The sequence below is a fragment of the Oryx dammah genome, unplaced genomic scaffold (genome assembly GCF_014754425.2).
Source record: "Oryx dammah isolate SB20612 unplaced genomic scaffold, SCBI_Odam_1.1 HiC_scaffold_15, whole genome shotgun sequence".
Taxonomy (NCBI): Eukaryota; Metazoa; Chordata; class Mammalia; order Artiodactyla; family Bovidae; genus Oryx; species Oryx dammah.
Window position 1 is genome coordinate 17,228,245 of NW_024070199.1, and position 23,492 is coordinate 17,251,736.

Genomic DNA, 23,492 nt, shown 5'->3' on the forward strand with positions numbered 1-23,492 from the left:
GGGCTGTTTGTCACTCCAGTTCTGATCTACTGGGGAACATATGGGGTCAAGTCACCGTGTGCTCCCACCCCCAGCCTTACCAGGAGGAGTCAAAAGAAAACCAGAGAAAGTCCTTACCCTCCAGAAAAAGACTCGCTCTGTCACTGGGGGGACTTCATGTGTTGAGAGCCTGCTTTGAGTCTGCGCTGTGCTGGGCCTGGGGTTATAACAGGGCATGAGGCAGACAAGGCACCTCACTCAGGCAGTGTGTATCTAGTGAGAAGAAATCCACAATAAACATATGCACAAATAAATATGACCATATCACATGGTGACATGTACCAGGAAGAAAACATATTAATGAGCTAGAGCCTTGCTACTATACAAGTGTGCTCTGCAGACCAGCAGCATCCAAGCACCAGGGAGCTCACCAGAAATGCAGAGTCTCAGGCCCTGTCCGGGATCTCCTGAATCTCCATTTCAACGAGATCCTCAGGGGATGCCTATGGTCAAGGGGTCAGGAATTCATTCCAAGCGTGGTTATTACCCCAGGGGAAAGGAAATATTCATTAACATATTGAGACATGAATATTCTCAGTTTCTGGAAGCTCTGTCTTGCAGGTAGAGGGAACAAACAGTACTACCAATCAGAAAATAATGTCCTTAAAGCCATATCTGGAACTTCCCTGGTGGTCTGGTAGTTAAGACTTTGCCTTCCAACGCAGCGGGTGTGGGTTCAATCCCTAGTAGAGGAACTAAAATCCCACATGCCTGACAGTCAAACAACCAAAACATGAAACAGAAACAATACTGTAACAAATTTAATAAAGACTTTTAAAATGGTCCCTATCAAAAAAAAAAAAAAGCTTACCTGGTGGCTCAGTGGTAAAGAATCTGCCTGTCAATGCAGGAGACGTTAAGTTCAATCCCTGGGTAAGGAAGGTCACCTGGAGGAGGAAATGGCAATCCACTCCAGTATTCTTGTCTGGAAAATCCCATGGACAGAGGAGCCTATGGGGCTATAGTCCATGGGGTTGCAAAAGAGTCAGACACAACTTAGCAACTAAAACAATAACAATTTTTTTTTTTAATCTTTAAAAAGAAAAAAGCCACAACTAGCTTACTGATGGGAGAAGGCAATGGCACCCCACTCCAGTACTCTTGCCTGGAAAACGCCGTGGGTGGAGGAGCCTGGTGGGCTACAGTCCGTGGGGTCGCTAAGAGTTGGACACGACTGAGCAACTTCACTTTCATTTTTCACTTTCATGCATTGGAGAAGGAAATGGCAACCCACTCCAGTGTTCTTGCCTGGAGAATCCCAGGGAGAGGGGAGCCTGGTGGGCTACCGTCTATGGCATTGCATACAGCTGGACACGACTGAAGCGACTTAGTAGCAGCAGCTTACTGGGGAACCTTAAGCAAGTCACCCCACCTCTCCAGGCCTCAGTTTCCCACCTGGAAAACTGAGGAGCTGAACTAAATAGAGGCTCTTTCGAACTAAAAAAACAACAACAGTCCTCTGAATGGAGGATTTTGAGGCATCAAGAGCCAAATGACCAGCTAAGAAAGCTGTCTAAGGGAGCAGCAGGGCCTTGGAGTCCCAAGACCTACAAGTAAGACATGACTGAGCGACTGGGTATGCACATACATACAGTAAATAAAAACTTAAATGGGAATGAAAACAGCAACTAAGGAGCCATCTCTGGGAAGAAGGAGGATGAAAGAGAGGGGTATACACAGGTATTTTCTATTTGTTATGTCATTTCTCAAGCTGAGTGATGGGTACATGGATTCATTCTCTCATATTTATTAATACATTAAGTACTTAAAACAACAAAAAAAAAGAAAAGTGGGAAATGTTTTCCAGGTAGAGGTACCAGCTTGACCAAATGTCCAAGGACACGAAGTAGCAAGAATATTGGCCCCCTCTCCCAAACTTCACAGCTCAGTTCAGTTCAGTTGCTCAGTCATGTGCAAAGTATTGGAGCTTCAACTTCATCATCAGTCCTTTCGATGAATATTCAGGATCGATTTCCTTCAGGATTGACTGGTTGGATCTCCTTGCAGTCCAAGGGACTCTCAAGAGTCTTCTCCAACACCACAGTTCAAAAGCAACAATTCTTTGGTGCTCAGCTTTCTTTATAGTCCAACTCCCATATCCATACATGACTACTGGAAAAACCATAGCTTTGACAAGACGGATCTTTCTTGGCAAAGTAATGTCTCTGCTTTTTAATGTGCTGTCTAGATGGGAGAAGGCAATGGCACCCCACTCCAGTACTCTTGCCTGGAAAATCCCATGGACGGAGAAGTCTGGTAGGCTGCAGTCCATGGGGTCGCTACTAGTCGGACACGACTGAGCGACTTCACTTTCACTTTTCACTTTCATGCATTGGAGAAGGAAATGGCAACCCACTCCAGTATTCTTGCCTGGAGAATCCCAGGGACAGGGGAGCCTGGTGGGCTGCTGTCTATGTGGTCGCACAGAGTCGGACACGACTGAAGTGACTTAGCAGCAGCAGCAGGTTGGTCATAGCTTTTCTTCCAAGGAGTAAGCGTCTTTTAATTTCATGGCTGCAGTCACCATCTGTGGTGATTTTGGAGCCCCCCAAAACAAAGTCTGTCACTGTTTTCATTGTTTCCCCATCTATTTGCCAGGAAGTGATGGGACCAGATGCCATGATCTTAGTTTTCTGAATGTTGAGTTTTAAGCCAGCTTTTTCACTCTCCTCTTTCACCTTCATCAAGAAGCTGTTGAGTTCCTTTTCACTTTCTGCGGTATGCAGGCGTCATCTGCATATCTGAGGTTATTGATATTTTTCCAGGCAATCTTGATTTCAGCTTGTGCTTCATCCAGCCTGGCGTTTCGCATGATGTACTCTGCATGTAAGTTAAATAAACAGGGTGACAATATACAGCCTTGACATACTCCTTTCCCAATTTGGAACTTCACAGTAGCTTTTCCAAATCTTTACTCCCTCACTTTCCACCTCACCCCTTTCGCTCAGCCTCAAACTCCGCGGCTGACCTTTCTGACCAGATAAGCCCCCTCCTCATCGGATAGGCTCTCACCCCAGTGGCAAGTGAACACCTCTCACGTGACCATTCAATACACGAAGGCATGCGTCGCCTCAAACCCTGCAGACTCCAGGAAGACTGGGTGGGGTTCCAGCCCCAGAGCCGGACGCGAAGCGGGGGGCCGGCCGCTGCAGCTCCGGACAGAAGGGGGCGCTGCGGGGCAGGGCAGGGCCGCGGCTCCGCCAGCGCCAGCCTCAGGGTTCCTGGGCGGAAACACACGCGTTTCCAAGCGGTAATTGTCCGTCTCGTTTAGATAAAAATGGTTGAACGATGGGGAGAGAGTGGGAGGAAAACCGTTCTAAGATCCAGTTCGCTAGATAGGCGTCATTAATGTTTCCAAGCTCTTTATTAAAGTAAAAGGTTTGACTCAACAGCTGGAAATCGCGGAGCCTATTTCTTTCTTGCCTGACAGCTGTCCTTTAGAACGGATTCTGCGCACTCATGCTTTACTCTTCCCGGGATGAAATATTGGCAGGTCTCCTAGCTTTCCGAGAGTCTCCCGTTTATAATCAGGTAATCTACGTGCCGGGGGCAACGTTAAAGCAAACCTGCCCAGATCCATCTCCCTCTGGCTGGGACACCTCCTGGCTGGGGAGGGCACCGGGCAGTCTCCCTCCCCTGTGAACCTTCTGTTCCCCCTGCTCCTTCCCGGGCTGTCTCTGGCTCTCCAGAGTTGGGGGCAGAGGGAGTAGAAAAGTCACAGCCAAGAAGGTCTACCCACGGCACTGCCCTCTGGTCTTTCGTTTGTTCTGTCCCTAAGTAGTGCCTAACTCTTTGAGACCCCATAGGCTGCAGCGCGCCAGCCTTCCCTGTCCTTCCCCATCCCCTGGAGCTGGTGCAAACTCATGTCCATGGAGTCGGTGATGCCATCCAACCATCTCGTCCTCTGTCGTCCCCTTCTTCTCCTGCCCTCAATCCTTCCCAGTATCAGGGTCTTTTCCAGTGAGCTGGCTCTTCGCATCAGGTGGCCAAAGGATTGGTGCTTCAGCTTCAGCATCAGTCCTGCCAATGAAATCAGGTGTGATTTCCTCTAGGATTGACTGGTTTGCTCTCCTTACAGTCCAAGGGACTCTCCAGAGTCTTCTCCAGTACCTCTGGTCTTGGCAGATTCCAGATGCTGACACTTTGGTAGGCTCCTTGGAGACCCACAACACCATTCAGTTGCAGCACCCCTAAAAAGAAGTGCGCTTCCTCTTTCATGCTGCTTACAGCCCCTCAGCTTCTGCATCCCTCCTCACAAGTCCAGCCTCATTCTGTGGGAGTCCCCTAACTGGAAGCTGTCTTCAACAGGGTCTTCTCCAAGAAGGCCTCATTCTTTTTTTTTTTAATGATTTATTATTTTTCCTGATTCTTTGTGGAATCTTAAGTTCCCCAACCAGGGATGGAGCCTGCGCACTCTGCATTGGAAGCATAGAGTCTTAACCCTGGACCACCAGGAAAGTCCCAAGAAGGCCTCATTCTGCTCCTTACTGTGGGGTCTACATGTGCCCTAAGAGAATCACACAGCTGGAAGTGCAGCCCCTTGCCTAGGAACTACCCTCCAACTCACCAGATTTCAGATCCCACAGCCTCCCCCTCCAAAGCTCCCCAAATAGTTCTCCTAAAGCCTATTCCCCCTGGTTTGAGGGGGTAGGGGAAGACTCCTTCCCCTTCCTGGTGAGGTGTGGGTTGGGGGACAGGCAGAGTGAATGCCCTGACATCTCTCTGAAGAGAGTCTTCGGTAGGGTTCCTGGGGGACCTTCTCTCTTGACAGGCAGGTAACTGAGGACATGGCTCTTAGCCTTGCCTCCTCCCCGCCTCCTGCGTTCTGAACTCATTTTAAGTTCAGCAGCTCTGGCCTTTGAGGCCTCAGCTGAAATTCTGAGGTGAATGGAAAAGTCTTCAATTATGTCTTATAGTTTCCAACCTTGGCCTGAGAGCACCATCTCTAACCTCAACCCAGAAAAGGCCTCACCAGAGGATATGCCCAGAACACAAACCTGTCCCTCCCCTAGTAAATTCTTCATGCTCCAGCCATTTCCAACAGGCAAGTTGCATGTCAGCTCCTGGGCTTTACAGCCACTTCCCAAACCTCATGTCTCCTCTCACTTTGCCTTTCCTTCCCCCAGAGGAGTTCTACTGCGCTTCTCCACTTGCCTCACTCCTTGAGGTCTTTGAAGACCAGAGTCAAAATGTCTCCTCCGGAAAGCCTTCCCTGATACCCCCTCCTCCGTACTTCCACAGGCCTTGCCACAATTCATGTTCTGTTATGACTACCTCCATCTATACCTATCCCCTCAACTTGATTCTGAGTTCTTTGAGGGCAAAGATGGAATTGTTTTGCTGAGTGTGTTTACATTGTATGAAAAACGTTTCAAAAAGAAAGCAAAATCACCTATAATCCCAGCACTTTTCAAAATTTTAGTTGATTTACAATGTTGTGTTAATTTCTGCTGTACAGCAAAGTGATCCAGTCATACATATATGTATTCTTTTTTATATTCTTTTCCGTTATGGTTTGCCGTAGGATACTGAATATAGTTCTCTGCGCTATACAACAGGACCTTGTGTTTACCCTTTCCATATAATAGCTCCATCTGCTAACCCCACCCTCCCACTCTGTCTCTCCCTCAGCCCCTCCTCCTTGGCAAACAGGAGTCTGTTCTCTGTGTCCGTGAGTCTGTTTCTATTTCCTAAATAGGTTTATTTGTGTCATATTTTAGATTCCACATATAAGTGATATAACATACGGTATTTGTCAATTTCTGACTTACTTCACTTCATATGATAATCTCTAGTTGCATCCATGTTGCTGCAAATGGCATTCTTTTTTTCCTTTTTACGGCTTAGTAGTATTCCACTGTGTATATATACCATTTCTGTTATCCATCCTTCTGCTGATGGACATTTAGGTTGCTTCCATGTCCGGGCTATTGTGAATAGTGCTGCTCTGAACATACAGCTACATGTATATTTTTGGATTAGAGTTTTATTTAATTGCTGGCTCATATGCTGGCTCTATTTTTGGTTTTCTGAGGAACTGCCATACCGTCTCCATAGTGGCTGTACCAACTTACACTCCCATCAACAGTGCAGTAGGGTTCTCTTTTCTTTACATCCTCCCCAGCATGTGTTATTTGTAGAGTTTTTAATGGTAGCCATTTTGATTGATGACCAGCATTTACTTTTGATATTACAGAAAGGACAAAGAATCTTCCTTCTCTGTGTGTCCCACCAGCCTTACCTCCAGTGACAAATACTTTTAAGAGGGTGATATGATTCTTTACTGCCTTTTCCTGGCACACATGTGCACACACACACAGAATTTTATTCCTTACGATCAGCTTCATCTACAATATCCATTTTCACTTAACAGCCTGTCTTGGATATCTTTCCATATTATTGCATATGATTCTACCACATTCATCTTTTAAATTATATATGTGTGTGTATGTGTGTGTGTGTGTATGTGTATAAACAGAAAATTTTCCATTTTAACCATTTGTAAGTGTATGATTTAGTGGCATTAATTATATTCACCATATTATGCAACCATCACCACTATTTCCAAAACTTGTCATCATCCCAAAACAGAAGCTCTGTACCCATTAAGCAATAACTCCTCATGCTGCCTGGCCCCTCTCTCCATAACCCCTGGTTAGGGTCACCTCAAATCTACTTTCTGGCTCTACAAATGCCCCATTTTTTTTTAAAAAAGGCTGAATATTATTCCACAGTAGGAGATGTTATCATCTATTTAACCATTCTCTATTAATAGACATTTTGGTTGTTCCCAAGTTTTTGATAACAAGCAAAGCTGCTACAGATCATGCAGAAAGTTGAGGAATGGGTTGCTGGTTGCTGAGATATAGGGTGTGTGCATTCAAAAATCTAACAGACACTTTTCAGCCTGTGCATTGCTTTTCACAGGAAGATTTCTGACCCCCGTTTCCAGATAGTCTGGTTTAATAAGAGTGCACTGGGGCCTGGCAACCTGAATTTTTATAGACATCGTACCTGATCATTGTGATATGAGAACACACAATGAGAAACAGCTGTGCAGCCATGTTGCCAGTCCCCCAGGATCTGCCCTCTTCCCTGAAGTGGGTGTCATAAACTATGACACCCCAACCCACAGCCTGCTGCCAACAAGCCAGGGCTGCCCTGATGAGTCATCAGGCACAGTGAGCAGGCCCTTAGGGTGACAAAGCCTCTAAGAAAATCTTGTTGGATTGTGTGTCTCCCAACCTGGAAGCCCTGAGTCACCCTGGTTACCAAGCAGCTCCCAATTCTGTTAGCTTTGCCCTTTGTGGGAGGCAAACTCACCCCTCATTCAAATCAGGGCCCATCAAGGAAAAGTTTATCTCCCTGGGGAAATTATGACTCACACAACAGGAGCGGTGGGTGAAGGACAGAGAGGAGAGGAGAAGATAAAAGAGACAGAAACAAGGCTGGATTCATTCCGGGGGTGGGAGGAATTAAAAGGTGCAGGAAAAAAGAGTAGAGAGGGAAAGAAAGCAAAATGACTAGAATTTGAGGGAAGTCACAGAAAGGAACGAAAGAGAAAGGGGAGGGGGAGCAAGAAGGAGGAGAAGAGAAGAGAAAGGAAAGAAAACATGGAGTAGAACGTGGGATGAGCTCCTCAGCTGGCATTTTGGATCAGTCAAGAAAAAACTGCTCGTCAGATCTCAGGAAGACTCCGATGGTGTCTGGCTTGGTTCTCAGGCCCTACCAATAAGCCAACTTGCATTTTCAGCCTCACCAGCATTCCCCAGCAGTCTTCTGGGGGTGAGCGGTGGAGGTCAGTCTCTGAGCAGCGGGCAAAAACACACTGAGAAGCAGTCATATCCTGTGTGCCCAGGTAAGGGGTACGGCCTTCCTAGTCATTTGGCAACAAGGAATAGATCTTCAAAAAAGGTGCATACTTCTTGCTCAGTGTCTTCACTATAAGGGATGCTCCTTGCAGTGCTAGTTATGGTAAAGGAGAAAAAAGAATGAAGGCAGAAATGAGATGTGGTTTAATAGATTTATGATACAGTCTTATGAAACCCTGTGATATAGCCATTACAGTGGTATAGTTGAGCCCTTAATAAAATGGGGGAAATCTTCACAACACTAGATGAAAAAAAAATAAGTACATGTTTAAATTAACCTTTAAAATGGTATAATTCAAACTTCCCTGGGGGTCTAGTGGTTATGACTCTGTGTTTACACTGCAGGCGGTGCAGATTTGATCCCTGGTCAGGGAAGTTCTGCATGCTACAGGATTTGACAAAATAATAATAATAAAGGTATGATTCCAATTTTGTTCGTGGATATGGGTGTAATGGGGATGGCATTGCCTCTGCCCTGACCCAAAGTCTTCTGCAAGTTCAGTTCAATACTGTGCTAAGAGAAAGTTGTCTTATTTTTCCTTTTTGTCAGTCTCATGTCCAGCCTCTACCCCTTCTTCACTAGCCTCTTGCTCTCCCTGTAGGGGACATTCCCATCAAAGTCTTGCCAGGGCGGTAATTCCTAGTCCCTGCTCACACTGCAGAAGCCTATATGATTGGATTCCTCTTCTGCCTGCCCCTGGTGTAGCTGGAGGCCCACCTGTGAGCACGATAGTGGAAGTCACTCGGTCTTGCAGTTCGATCCTGGCCAGGCTCCTGCCACTGGGCTCCCTGAGCCCATCCCCTGGGAATACTGATGTGTGCGTGCTAAGTCACTTCAGTCGTGTCCAACTCTGTGCGACCCCATGGACTGCCAGGAGCCTGCCAGGCTCCTCTGTCCACGGGGATTCTCCAGGCAAGAATACTGGAGTGAGTTACCATACCCTCCTCCAGGGGATCTTCCTGACCCAGGGATCAAACCTGCCTCTCTTGCATTGGCAGGTGGGTTCTTTACCACTAGTGCTGCCTGGGAAGCCCAGAGAACACTGATAGTCTAAGAAATATCCTTTTGGTTTAAGGAGTTGGCCGTGGTTGGCCACCAGATGCCTGGTCTGACACTTTCCCTGGGTTCAGCTGCTGGAAGTTCGGCCACCACTGCCCGCTCAGTGGGTGGCCCCCCTCCCTTCCTTGGGATAGGGTGTCCTGGGGCTGCGTGAGGAAGTGCCTGTCTGGGGTAATCAGGTGGGGCCTGCACCCTGGAGCTGGGCAGCCGGTGAAGGAGGAGCTGGATAGGATGCAGTTAATTCTTCTCCAGGAACCCAAGGAGGATGAGCCGGAAGAGGTACTGAACACAGGCTGCAGGATGTGTTCTTCTCAGTGACAGCAGGTAAATAGTAACTAGCTCCCAAAAAACTGGCCCTGCAAGCCAATAAATAGTTGACAGCATGACCTGAAAAACAAGGTCTGGGGAAGAGTTAGGAAGGCTTCCAGCTCTCAGATAGGACCAGAGAGAGGCTGGGGACCCGTGATGGCTCAGAGAGGGAGGCGCCACCCTCCAGGAGTGAGAATCCACTGACTCTGGAGGTCCCAGGACTCACAGTACTGTCTGCGTCAGCTCTGTTGATCTATACTATCTTTGCTGGGCAGGATTCCGTCAGAAGCCCTTAGATGAAAAGGGTCTCTGGGTATCCCTTGGGGAGGATTGAGGGAAAACAGCTGGAAAGATGATCCCCATTTCACAGCTTGTCTGGTAGGGGGAGCCAGGGGCAAGAATGGGTAGCAACGTTTGTTGTTGTTGTTGTTTTTTAGCAATGGGTTTAAAAAAAAAATCTTTTGGGACTTCCCTGGTGGTCCAGTGGTTAAGAATCTGCCTGCCAATGCAAGGCACACAGGTTCGATCCTTGGTCCTGGAAGATCCCACATGCCAGGCAGCAACTAAGCCCAAGTGCCACGACTACTGAGCCCATGTGCTCTCGAGCCCATGCTCTGCAGCAAGAGAAGCCACCAGAGTGAGATGCAGGCGCACCGCAACTAAAGAGCCCCGCAACGAGAGAACGCCTGCATGCAGCAAAGAAGACCCAGAGCAGTTAAAAAATAAATAAACACATAAAAATTTTAAAATTGATTGCAGTATGACTCAGATACCGAGGAACGCACCCAAGGAATTTTCACAAAATGTAAACACGCCTGTGTAACCATTACCTAGGCCACAACAAAAAACATAACTCAGGATCTCAGAAGTTTCCCATTTGATGACAATGATGATTTTAAAGAGGAAAGTAGACAGGGTCTGAGAGCAAAGGAGGAAGGAGAGAAAAGATCCTCCCAGGTGCCAGTTGACGGACACGTGGTCCTGGAAACACAGCAGGAGGCCCCCTGTCTGTATTAGCACCAGCTGTTGAACTGGCCTGAATGCAGAGCTCCAGGACACACAGCCGGTGTTCAGAATCTGCCCTTGGGAACTTGGTGAGCCTTGGGCAGCTCTGCCAAGAAAAGCAAGGAGTTGGGTGTTTGGAGAAGATCACAGACCAGGTCGGACAGGGCTGAGAGCCTGAGGACAAACAGGAAAGAGGATTGCTTCTGGCCTGGTAGGGTCTGGGAATGCTTGGTCCCAGGGGAGTGGCTGCCACAGTCACTATTTGTTTCCCCAAGTTTCTGTTTGTCCAAGAATGATTCATGTAGGTTCCACTGACCAGTCCCTCCTTCTCTTCCCCACTGTGAGCTGCTGTGCCAAGGGCAGAGGGGCACTGGAGGACATGCACAGCTGTGATGCCAGGGAGACATGAGCTTGAACCCCAGCTCTAGGCTGTGTGACTCTGGAAAATTTCATTCCCTCTCTGACTTCAGTCAGAGAAATGGGACAATAACCTCATGCAATAGCTGTGAAGAGGAAATGAGATAAGCCACATAAAATGCCTGACATTGGGCAGGCACTAAAAAAATGCTTGCTCACTTTTCTTTGTCCTTTTTCCACTTAACAAATAGTTATCTGGGGCCTGCTGTAAAGGGAGGAGAGTGGTGAACAAAACCAGTATGGAGACCGGCTCCTGTTATGGAGCTTAGAATCTAACGAGGGAGAGACATTCAATAAACAAAGATATACACATGGCACCCCACTCCAGTAGTCTTGCCTGGAAAATCCCATGGGTGGAGGAGCCTGGTAGGCTGCAGTCCACCGGGTCGCTACTAGTCGGACACGACTGAGCGACTTCACTTTCACTTTTCACTTTGATGCATTGGAGAAGGAAATGGCAACCCACTCCAGTGTTCTTGCCTGGAGAATCCCAGTGACCGGGGAGCCTGGTGGACTGCCTTCTATGGGGTCACACAGAGTCGGACACGACTGAAGCAACTTAGCAGCAGCAGCAGCATACACATTGTGAAAGAGAAGCACAATGTATTATGAAAAAGAACATCAGGACTTCCCTGGTGACCCAGAGGATAAGAATCCGCCTGCCAGTGCAGGGGACATGGGTTCGATCCCTGGTCTGGGAAGTTTCCACATGCTGCAGAGCAACCAAGCCCACGTACCACAATTACTCAGCCCGTGCTCCAGAGACCGAGAGCTGCAACTACTGAGTCCCTGTGCCGCAACTACTGAAGCCGGTGCACCTAAAGCCTGTGCTCTGCAACAAGAGAAGCCACTGCAATGGGAAGCCCAAGGGCTGCAGCTAGAGAGCAGCCCATGCTCTCCACAACTAGAGAAAGCCTGCGTGTAGTAACGAGGACCCAGCACAGCCAAAAATAAATTAATAATAAATAAATAAATGAAGCAGTGTGTACATGTCAAAAAAAAGGAATATCAGTGGTGACTTCCTTCCAACAGAGTGGTGAAGGAAGGCCTGTTGGGAGAGGTAACACTTAAGCTAAGACCTTAAAGGATGAGAATGAACCAGGCGTTTTGGAAAGCAGGACCCAAAGTGGGAAAAAGGCACAGATTTTGAAGCCAGATGTGGATGGGTTTCAAATCTTGGGTCTACTACCTAGCAGCTGTGGGACTTTAGGAAAGTCCCTTTACCAGATGGGCCCTCAGTTTTATCTTCCTTAAAATGTGGCTAAAAACACTTTACAGAATTGTGACAATGAAGCCCAACTGTATGTATCATATGCCCTGCCTGGAGTCTCAGTAAAAAATCAGTTCCTTTCCTGTACCAGCTCTTGATTAATTGCTGAGCAACTGGCATAGAAATGATGCATGCATGCATTTAACACACACGCGCGTGCACACACACGTGCAGTACATACACACCATCAAAAACATATACAGGCAGGACACAGGTACCTCCTCAAACTGGGGATTCAAAGAGAGGTCCATGAAAGGACTCTGCAGAGATATGGCAGGGACTGAGGAGAGAAGCAAGGAATAGTGCAGTCTGTCAGGGCAGCTAACTTCGGGGGAAGACAGTGGTTACCAGGACCACAGAGAGGGTGTGGAGAGAGTGCCTGAGGGACACAGCTGACTCGCACGGACCTGGCGGGGAGGGAGCCGGGGAATAAAGAGTCTGATCCCACTTCCCTTTTCCCTCTGATCTCCTCTAGGCCTCACAGTGGCCAAACTCAGACGCAAGCTGGAGGCCACAGGTATCGCTCAGTCGTGTCTCTTTGCATCCCCATGGACAGTGACCCACCAGGCTCCTCTGTCCGTGGGGATTCTCCGGGCAAGAATACTGGAGAGGGTTGCCATGCCCTCCTCCAGGGATCTTTCTAACTCAGGGATGGAATCCACATCTTTATTGTTTCTTGCATTGGCAGGTGGGTTCTTTACCACTAGCGTTGCCTGAGAAGCCCTCTGTCCTCCACACATGATTTTGTTTTAATTTTTAAAAATTTATTTATTTTTATTGTATTCTATTTGTTTGGCTGTGTTGCTCAGCTTTCGGGATCTTAGTTCCCTGACCAAGGATCAAACCCGTGCCCCCTGCAGTGAAAGCACAGAGTCCTAACCAGTGGACCACCAGGGAATTCTCATGACTTCTTTTTTTAAAAAAAATAAATAAGAAACGTTCCTAGATAGTGTTCAGAAAAGAAAGAAAGGAATGAGGGAAGGAAGAAAGACAGGCCCTTGTCCAACTCCCAGTACCTGACACCATGATTGACACATAGTAGGCCCTCAGGTATGTTTCCCCATCTCTAAAGGGGAATAGCACTACTTGCTATTTGTTCTGAAGATGAAATAAAACTCTCCAAAGAACCTGGCCCAAAGTCAGACTAGTCAGGTTCAGTCCTGGACCAGTCTATAAAGACCTGGATATTCCTCAAAGGGCGTAGGGCGGAGGGAAGGGAAGAGGGTCCTTGTGGGTTGGCAGGGGTCTCCGCCACCACAGAACTCACAAAGGGAGCCTTGTGCGGGAGTGGTGGCAGGACGCCTCGAAAGACAGCTGGGCCCAGGGCTGCCAGGCCTGGGCTGGGCTGGGTTGGGCACTCTGCCACAGGCAGCCCTCTGAGGGCCCTTTCATCTGAGTCCCAGCTGCCACTTGGCCGGCTGGCCCGAAGCCCAGCAGCCTGGAGAGGAGAGGGGCTGGCAGCTTTGTCTCAGGAAGAAGAACAAAGAGGAGGGCAGAGGGAAGCAGTGCTTGCTCTTGGATTCAGGCCAAAGGGAAACAAGATCCAGTTCTAGGCAACACCAAGGTAGTTTGAATTCCTTTGTTGCCATAGCATTAAGCAAGACAGTTTCACAGAGACAGTCTCAAACGATATCCCAACCCCCACCATGTTACAGGTGGAGAACCGAGGCCCAGAGACGGGCAAGGACCTGGCCGAGGTTACAAGTGGACGGCAGAGCCACAGCTGGAAACCTGGTCGGTCTCTTGTCCCCTGGCGCTGAAGGATTCTGAAAGAGGCACTTCACCTCTGGGACCCCTGGGGTTCTCATACGTAAAATAGAGGTGCTAATTCCTATTTTGAGTGGTGAGGGTCAAATGTGCTAATGGATATAAAAGGAAGAAGAGGGCTATTTGACTTGGGTCTTAAAGCCTGTGTAGGAGTTTTCCAGAGAGAAGGAGCTGGTGAGGAAAGGCATTCTGAGCACAAGGAACAGCATAAACAAAGTTCAAGAAAGTATAGGAATGCAGGTCGTTTCAGGGCAGCTGGAGCTGGCGGAGAAACCGGAAATGGAGCCCAGGCTTCTTGATGCTGTCAGAAGTGCCCACTGCCCCTCCAAGTGTCCAGCCCTCCTTTCTGTGGTGATGACCTTTCAGAACACAGCCTCCCCATAGAATCATCCTGGCCCATGCAGCTGATCAGCCCTCTGGGAGGAGTCAGACAATGTGAGGGGAAGGGGCTTCATATGCTGGGCAGAGCCACCCTGGCCTGTGGGAGGCTCCCTAACCCAGATGCGGCAGGCAGGGAGGCCTGCTTTGAGGGGGTCACAGCTGCCTCCCCGTGGTTCAATCCTGTTTGCAAGTCATAGCATTCAAGGTATACACTTGTACCCAGTGTCTCAGTCCATCTAGGCTGCTATGACAAAAATACTGTAAATTAAGTGGTTTATAAAGAACATTTATTTCACACCATTCTGGAGGTTAGGAAGTAGAAGATCATGGTGCTGGTGGAGCTGGTGTCTGATGAAAGCCCGCTTTCTGGTTCATAGATGGTCATCTTCTTTCTGAGTCCTCATATGGTGGAAGGAAGGAGCCAGAGAACTCCCTGGGGGACTCTTTTACAAGAGCACTAATCTCATTGTTTCATGACTTAATCACTTCCCAAAGGCACCACCTAACATCATCACATTGATGATTCGGTCTCAATGTGACTTTTGGAGGGAGACAAACGTTCACACCACAGATACAAAGCAATTCTTTACAGTCACAGAAAGAATTCTGGAGTGAGAAAGACATGGAGTTTAACCTCGGTTCTGTCAATTACCAGCTGTGTGGCCTTCTGGCCATGCACTGAACTTCCCTGAGCCTCAGGTCCCTCATCTATAGAGTAGGTCTAACTGCTTGGAAGAACTTATACAAGAGTCTGTGTTCAGTGCAGGTGCTCAACACATGATCATTTTCATTTCCCTCCTTTCCCTGGCACAGCTGACCCCTCTGCTGGGAGTGCCTGGCAGGCTTCTCTCAACAAAGCTCTCCCTGCTTCAAGACACAGCTTACGGGCCACCTCTTCCATGAAGCCTTTCCAGATCCCTCAAACTGGAAAGCTGACTTCCTCTTGGGCTGCCTTGTGCTTGTCCTTTGTTATTGTGTTTTCTTTTGTTTTGCTCTTTCATACTTTTTCATGTTCACTGCAACTAGTCACATAATATAAATATGTATTAAGAAACACATTTCTTTTTTACAGATTTATTTGCTTGTTTGGATTGAGCCCATCGTTGCCGTGTGGGCTTTCCTCTCGTTGCAGCAAGCAGGAGCTACTCTCTAGTCGTGGTGTACACAACACATCGCAGTAACTTCTCTTGTTGTGAAGCACAGGCTCTCGGACATGAGGGCTTCAGAAGTTGTGGCTTCTGGGCTCTAGAGCACAGCTCAGTAGTTGTGGCACACAGCTTAGCTGCTCTGTGGCATGTGGAATCTTCCCACATCAGGGATCAAACCTGCGTCTCCCACGCTAGCAGGTGGATTCTTTAGCACTGAAAGCCCCCAGGGAGGCCCAAGAAAAACATTTCTTAATCAATAATTTCCCTTCTCTATTTCTATCCCACTCGTATGGAATAATCAACGGTAACATTCACTGTGCATCCTTCTACACTTTTCTAAGTATGTGTTCACATGTGTGTGCTTGTGCTCAGCCATGTCTGACTCTTTGCGACCCTTTGGACTGTAGCCTGCCAGGTTCCTCTATCCATGGGATTTTTCAGGCAAGAATACTGGAGTGGGGTTGCCATGCCCTCCTCCAGGGGATCTTCCTGATGCAGGGACTGAACCCACATCTCCTGTGTCTCCTGCATTGTAGGCAGATTCTTTACCCACTGAGCCATCAGGGAAGCCCATAAGTTCACACAAATAGATATAAATTTACATGAGGTTTATGTTTATGTCTTTACTGAATTCCCATAGTATATACTGCTCTGATGTTTATTTTTAATAGCTTAATAAATCATGAGAGGCTTCCCAAGTGGTGCAGTGGTAAAGAATCTGTCTGCCAATGCAGGAGACACAAGGGACACCCGGTCTGATCACTGGATCGAGGAGATCCCCTGGCAGATGACATGTCCACTCACTCCAGTATTCTTGCCTGGAGAACCCCATGGACAGAGGAGCCCGGCAGGCTGCACAACTGAAGTGACTTAACATGCATGGATGCGTGGGTTTTGGGGAAGAGGGTCACCGAGAAAAAGTGCCATTTTCATCACACTCTATCAAGGATATACATTATCATCATAATTTCTGACTCCTGCTATTGACCTTGATCACCTGGATAACCACCTGGCGAAGCTGTCTCTGTCATTTTCCCCACTGTGCATTTACTCTTCTATTCCCCTCTCTTTCCATACTGTCCTCTTTGGAAGGTCACTATGCAGGCCTATACTAAAGAAGAGTTATTCCCCACTTCATCAGGATTATTTTAATAGTTATTTTTAAGTTTTATTTATTTAGTTTTGGCTGCACCAGGTCTTGGTGGCTGTGCAGGGTCTTTCTCTAGTTGCTGGGCGGGGTGGCTATTCTCTAGCTGGGACGGAGGACTTCTAGTGCCCGTGTGCTCCAGCAGCTGCAGCTCACAAGCTCTGCTGCTGCTGCTGCTGCTGCTGAGTCGCTTCAGTCGTGTCCGGCTCTGTTCGACCCCATAGACGGCAGCCCACCAGGCTCCCCCGTCCCTGGGATTCTCCAGGCAAGAACACTGGAGTGGGTTGCCATTTCCTTCTCCAATGCATGAAAGTGAAAAGTGAAAGTGAAGTCGCTCAGTCGTGCCCGACTCTTAGCGACCCCATGGACTGCAGCCTACCAGGCTCCTCTGTCCATGGGATTTTCAAGGCAAGAGTACTGGAGTGGGTTGCCATTGCCTTCTCCATCACAAGCTCTAGAGCACACTAAATAAATCTTTTGCCTCATGTGGAATCTTCCCAGACCAGGGGGGCCCAGGGATTGAACCCAGTTTCTCTGCATCGGCAGGCAAATTCTTTAATAATAATATATTAATAATTCAGGATCACCAGGATTATATTTTACCAGCAAAATAACACACACAGCAGGTACCTAGCATGTGCCGCACGTTCAGCAGCTGATCTGAGGTGACTATATAATCCACTCTCCCCTGGAGACTCACTTTTCTTACCTGTAACATGGGTGTTTCTCATCCTTCACCCCCATGACTGTAGTGAGTGGACAGTGTCCAGGGCGTCAACGTCAGTTCCCTATCCCTTCCCCACTTGGCTGTCCAGCAACCCAGACACGAGAGGGGCAGTGACCAGCCTAGGGTGTCACGGCCAACTGCAGCCCAATCAGGGCTCTCACCACACCCTGGGTAGGATTCCCCCACCCCCGGGCGGGAGCCAGGTGCACTTCGGCCGGCCACAAGTACCCCGCACGGGCCAGCGCCCGTGGAGCCGGGGGAGATGAGCCTGACCTCGGCGCCCGACTCCCGGCCGAGTGGCCGGGCCGCGTCCGCCCCGGGCCGGCGGACGGTGAGTGCGAAGCCCGCAGAGGGCGTGCAAACCCGCCCGGTTCCGGGCCCGCCGCCCTCCCTTTCCTCACTCCTTCCAGAGCCCTCCAACCCTTCCATCCCCGCAGGTCTGGGTTCCTTTGCTTCGGGCGCGCCCCTCTCGGCCTGCGGCTGGGGGCTCTCCACCTGGGCTGTTCCTGCCGCCTCGATCTCTCCTGCAGCGCCCGGGTCTCGGCGCCGGTTCCGGCTCAGTCCAGCCGCTCCTGGTTGCCCTCTTTCCGGCTTGGCGGCCTTTGTGTGGTCTCCTCCCAGTCTGCTTTGTGTCTCTTCTCGAAGCCCCTCTGGCTTGCCCCTCCTCCTTCCCTGCCCCACCCCTCCTGCTGGTGGGAGAAGCCCCCACTGGGGGCGGGCCCGAGTATCGTCACCACCACCCCCCCCACCGCACCCCTTCTGCAACCTGAACCCCTGCTCTCTGGCTGGCTCCTGAGTCTTCCTGCTTGCCTGTTTCCTCCCAGGATTTGCGGGGGTGGAGGGGGGAGTGTGGACCAAAGGGGAGTATCAAGGAAAAGCCCAGTGCACTCTAGTGTCAGAGCATTCTCACCTCTCCCGGGCTAGGTGCCATCTCCAAGGCTTGTAGGAAGGGAAAGCAGAGCAAGCCCTGGGCGACGGTGGCATTTTCCAGTCAGGTGATGACAGCCTTATTGTTGTTGGCTGTTGACAAAGTCACCTGGTCAGAGGCGTGGCCACCCAGCATGCCCAGTAAATGTCTGAATTGATTACCAGAAGAGGGAGGAAGCCTGGACAGCGCCTGATGCTAAGTAGAGCAAGACTGGCCTTTATTAGAACCGCAGGGCGCTCCTATGAGTCAGTGCTGAGGGTAAGTGCGGTTCAATTCAACAGACACATTGAGCAGACACCTGTGCTGAGCCCTGCAGTATGTACCGGTAAGACGAAGATGAATCTGGGAACAGTTCTCCCTTAGGAGCCTTCTAGGAAGTGGGGGATTCAGATGAAGGAACAAAATTACAAGAGAGAGAGATAACTACCATGACGAGGGAAGTACATGGGCCTCTAAAATCACAAGAAGACAACCCATCCAGAAAATTACCAGAGCAATTAACTTGAAGGCTGAGTGGGCTGAGTGACGGGACCGTGGGTGGTGAGTGCCGTCCTGTGGACCGTGGGGCCCAGCGTGCTCTGGTTGGCTCGGGAAGGGAGACCAGTACGTGGCTCTGGTAGTTGATCGTCAAGGGTTACAAAGGGCCTTGTAAACCTCGTTAAGGAGCCTGGAATTTACCTTTAAAGATATGTGGGATCACTGAAGTGGTTAATGCAGGTAGTGACTAGATCAGATTTGCACTTCCGAGAAGCTGCTCTGGTTTCAGAGTTGAGATAGGATTGGGTGAGGACATTCCAGGGAGCCAGGAGCCGTGGATCTGGCAGGATTTAGGCATTTAGAATCCCCAGGATTTCGTGCCTCATTACCTGTGTGTGGGGAGGTTGAGCACATGAGCAGAGTGCAAGATTACAGTCTAGGTTTCTGGCTCAGATGACTAAGACAGGATGCGGTAGGAAAATGTCCAAGTTGTGGTGTGGGGAGAGATCCTGGGGCCTGGTGACATATGACTGGAGATGTCCCTCCTCTGACTAGACTAAGAGTGACGTAAGGAAATGTATGAATGTTTGGTGGGGTTAGAGTTGGGCCTGTCTGATTCATCCCTGTGTACCAGCACTAGTCTGATACCCGCATGTCCCCAGCCCGTGCACACAGGTCAGGCTTGCCCATCGAGGAATGCTTCAGCAGGGTGACTGGGTAGAACAGGTGGGGAGGAGGGGCTGTGAGGAAGGGCTGGTAGTCTAGAAGATGGATGGGAAAGAAGTCTTTATCTGCTAGAAACAAATACAGCAGTATTCATGGATGACGTAGGAGGTTTGGGATTCCCAAAGAGGTTTGGCGTTTTTAGAAAACAAGGAGGGAAAAGGGACAGAATTAAGAAGCTTGGGAACAGGGCCCAGGTCTTGGGTGTTAAAGAAATGGGGGTGAAGATATCAGGGCAGGGGGCTATTTTGTTTAGTATCTGGAAATGAGCTTCAGAAACAACATTTGAAGTGATTGGATTCATTAAATTTTCAGAGCTGAAGAGACTCAGAGTTCTCTTCATCCATTTTGCCTCCCTATGTCATAGATGACTAAGCTTAAGCTCAGAGTAGCTCAGACAGTAAAAAGAGTCTACCTGCTATGCAGGAGACCCAGGTTCGATCCCTGGGTCAGGAAGATCCCCTGCAGAAGGGAATGGCAACCTACACCAGTATTCTTGCCTGGAAAATCCCATGGATGGAGGAGCCTGGTGGGCCCCAATCCACGGAGTCACGAAGAGTCAGACATGACTGAGCGACTAACACACTCAAGCCCGGAGAAGGAAGTGAGATGCCCCAGGATCATAGCTAATAATTTGGCAGCAGTGGGACTGGGTGTTGGGAAGGTGGGAGTAGAGCACTCATACTGTCCTGCAGTCAGACTGACACGGATTTGATCCCAGCCACCAATTCCCAGGTGGCGCTAGTGATAAAAAACCCACCTGCTAATGTAGGAGACATAAGAGACAGTCTTTCCTCTGGATCAGGAAGAGCCCCTGGAGGAGGGGCATGGCAACCCACTCCAGTATTCTTGCTTGGAGAATCCCATGGACCGAGGAGCCTGATGGACTACAGTCACTGGGGTCGCAAAGAGTCAGACAAGACTGAAGCAACTTATAACACAGCACAGTGACTTTCTCACTTCCTGACTGGGTGATCCTTCTTTCTGAGCTTTCCTTACCTGTAATGTGGGGATGTTAAGAGCACCTGTGAGCTTTCAGTGGTAGAGGAGTGAGGAGAATCCATCATCAATCCACTCAGGGGTTAGAGTCTGCAACTTCTCATTTAACTTCCTGCTTTACAGAACCACCTTTGGGTTAACCAAACACCCTTGCCAAAGAGCCTGGCGGTTCATGGGAAAAGGAGAGAGTCACAGGTCCTGGGCTTATTTTTCTCAAGGCTGAATTGTTTGGCTGCTGTCAGAATGCATCCTCTTTTCTCCCTTCTCCATTCCAGCTAGCATAACTGTCCCTTGGTAGGAGCTGTTGCTATGGCAACTTGGTTCTTCCCCCCAAATCTGGCTGCCTTGAGCTCTCTTAATTCTGGTACTTTAATCTTAGAGGTAGAGCCCACAGACAAGTTGAAAAGGAAGTCACACCTAAATCAGACTGAAGGACATTCCTATACCCCTGGCCCTGCAATGACCTGTAGTCAAGTCTCCAGTTTGGAAATTCAGCTTTCCCTCCAACACTGTAGATCTTTTCCACACCAACAGCCATCGCATCCCCTAGGAGACCTTCTCTGACAACCTCCAGCACTCGTCCACAGAAAGAGCCAATCCCTTTTACCTGGGTCTTCCCCCTCAGCACCTACACATCGAAACCATCTGTTTCCTTCTCTCCTCTGTGAGCTCCTCAAGGGCAAGAACTGTCATGTTCACCTGCTTAAGAGAAGGCTTGGATGGAATAGGTCCTTCCTACATTTTGCTGGATGACTAGGAAATGAAGAGTGGAGGTGTTCAAAGGTTGAAAATTAACTTCTGTAGTGACTAAGCTTCGGGGTAAATCAGATTTGAGTTCAAATCCTGTGACATTATCACTTAATGCCTGGTTGATCTTGAGCAACTTAAACCTCACCTCCTTAAGCCTTAGTTTCTTCATCTGGAAAATGGGGGTTTACTATGTTCTTCATAGGATTGCTGTGAAGGTGGAGTTAGTTAACTTTACACAGTTAGTAGACCGTGAGGGGAGGTCTGCTTGTTCCTCATTGTTCCAGCTGCCTGACACAAAGTAGGTGCAAACATGCTTTATTGAATGGATTTTAAATGATGAAAGGTGTTCAGGAAGCTGGTTTGTAAGGATAATAACTGATGTATCACCTCATGTGTAATAATCACTAATGGAGTATTCGGGTATTTTTGTTAGGTCTGTGGGGCAGCACTTAGTATCCCCCAAATGAAGCCTGACCCTCAGTCTCTTTTCAAGTCCCTGTCTGTGTTGGCCTGTGGGCATCTCCAGGCAGATACCGTGTGGGTCTTACCCACATTCTTAGTGCTCAGCCCAAGAGAAGAGGCCTCTAAAAATTCTGATGAACAGCTAAATCTAATTTATGTTTGCACCATACGTTACCATTTATGAGGCAGTTTTACACCTGCTGTATTTGGTTTTACTGACCTTGTCACCACCAAGGATATTCCTGTTATTTAATCCCATGGGCCCTTATTTTGAAAAAGTACCCATCAAACAAATTGTTTGTTAATGTCATGCCAACTGCAGCCAGAACTTCTGATCTATATGAAATAAGAATTTTTATCACCATTCCCAGCACAGGATGCGGACACACAGTAAGTACCAAAGAAATGATTCCTGGATTGAATTTATGTACAGTTTCTTTAACCTTTCTAAAAGGTCGAAAATCCATTTCTCCCTTTCCCCAATGCCTTAAAAAAAATTATATCTTATATCTAAGCATTCCTGTCAGGAACTCCTGTCTTTACAAAAGCCTCAAATCCTTATTTTATGAATAAAGAATCTGAGGCCTAAGGAGGGGAAAAGTCTTGCCACAGGCCACACACTTTAGCAGTATTGTCCCTGCAACTTGCTTCCACAGCAGCTTCCTCCTCTAATATTATGCGACCTAAAGGAGAAAATTCAAATGCTTGAATTCGGTATTCTTATTTCAAACCAAAATATTTGCCTTCCTTAAAATGCCTACTCTCTGTAGCATGAATAGAACCCCCTTCCGTAGGATGGACATTCCAGTAATCTGAAGCCAATTGGCTCCCCTAAATTCTGTAGGGTATTATTCTTTGGATGAAAATGAATCATGAGCTCCCTGGAGGTGGCGCTATTAGTCACTCTGCCTCTTGTGCCCCCCAGGAATCTCCGGTCGTGGAGCTGAACGTGGGGGGTGAGTTCTATACCACCACCTTGGGCACCCTGAGGAAATTCCCAGGCTCAAAGTTGGCAGATATGTTCTCCAGCCCCGCCAAGGCCTGCCTGGATGCTGAGGGACGCTTCTTCATCGATCGCTGCGGCACCTACTTTGGACCCATCCTGGAATATCTGCGCAGTGGGCAGCTGCCCACCCAGCACATCCCGGAGGTGTACCGTGAGGCTCAGCACTACGAGATCAAGCCCCTGATCAAACACCTGGAGGACACGCCACAGATCTTCGGTGAGCAGGTGGCGCGGAAGCAGTTTTTGCTGCAGGTGCCAGGCTACAGCGAGAACCTGGAGCTCATGGTGCGCCTGGCGCGGGCCGAGGCCGTGGCGGCGCGCTGCTCCCGAGTCCTGGTGTGCCTGGTACGGAACGAAAAGGAGGATGCAAACTGCGCAGACGCCCTGCGCTTCCTGGAGGCGAACAAAAGGTCAGTGGTCAAATTCGGGCCTTGGAAGGCAGCCCTGGATATCAGCGACCTCCTGGACTGCCTGAACATGGACATTAAGGCCCGAGGGTACCAGGTATGCTATTCACACAACAGTCCGTTACCAGCCAAGGTCTCTGACTACTTCTATACGTTCAGCTTCAGCTGGTGGTGATCCCTAGGGGCTGGGCTCTATGGTATGGGCTGTGGTAGGAAGTATGAAATTTAAAGTTGCCTTAAAGAGCCATCTTTCTTTAAAAAAACAAAACAAAACACAACAGACAGGAGTTCCCTAGGGGTCCAGTGGTTAAGAATCCACCTGCCCAATGCAAGGGACATGGGTTTGACCCCTGGTCCGGGAATATTCCACATGCTGCAAGGCAAGTAAGCCTGTGGGCCAGAACTACTGAGCCTGCCACTCTGGAGGTCTGCTCAGCAACCAAAGAAACCAGCACAATGAGAAGTCTGCCCACGAAAGCTGGGGAGTAGCCCACCCCCCAGCTTGCCACAACCAGAGAAAGCCGGTGCACAACGAAGACACAGTGCAGCTAAAAGCAAACAAATAAAATTTAAACAAAAAACCAAATAGACATCAAAAT

At 48.8% G+C, this 23,492-nt stretch overlaps 1 protein-coding gene across 1 annotated transcript; it reads left to right on the forward strand.

The window, feature by feature from the left end:
- Positions 1-17,235: 17,235 nt before the first annotated feature.
- Positions 17,236-23,467, forward strand: KCTD14 (potassium channel tetramerization domain containing 14). Its single transcript, XM_040255621.1, has 2 exons — positions 17,236-17,472; positions 22,406-23,467. Exons 1-2 carry the CDS (start codon positions 17,404-17,406, stop codon positions 23,066-23,068), a joined length of 732 nt encoding a protein of 243 aa, XP_040111555.1. The 5' UTR covers positions 17,236-17,403; the 3' UTR covers positions 23,069-23,467.
- Positions 23,468-23,492: the final 25 nt, after the last annotated feature.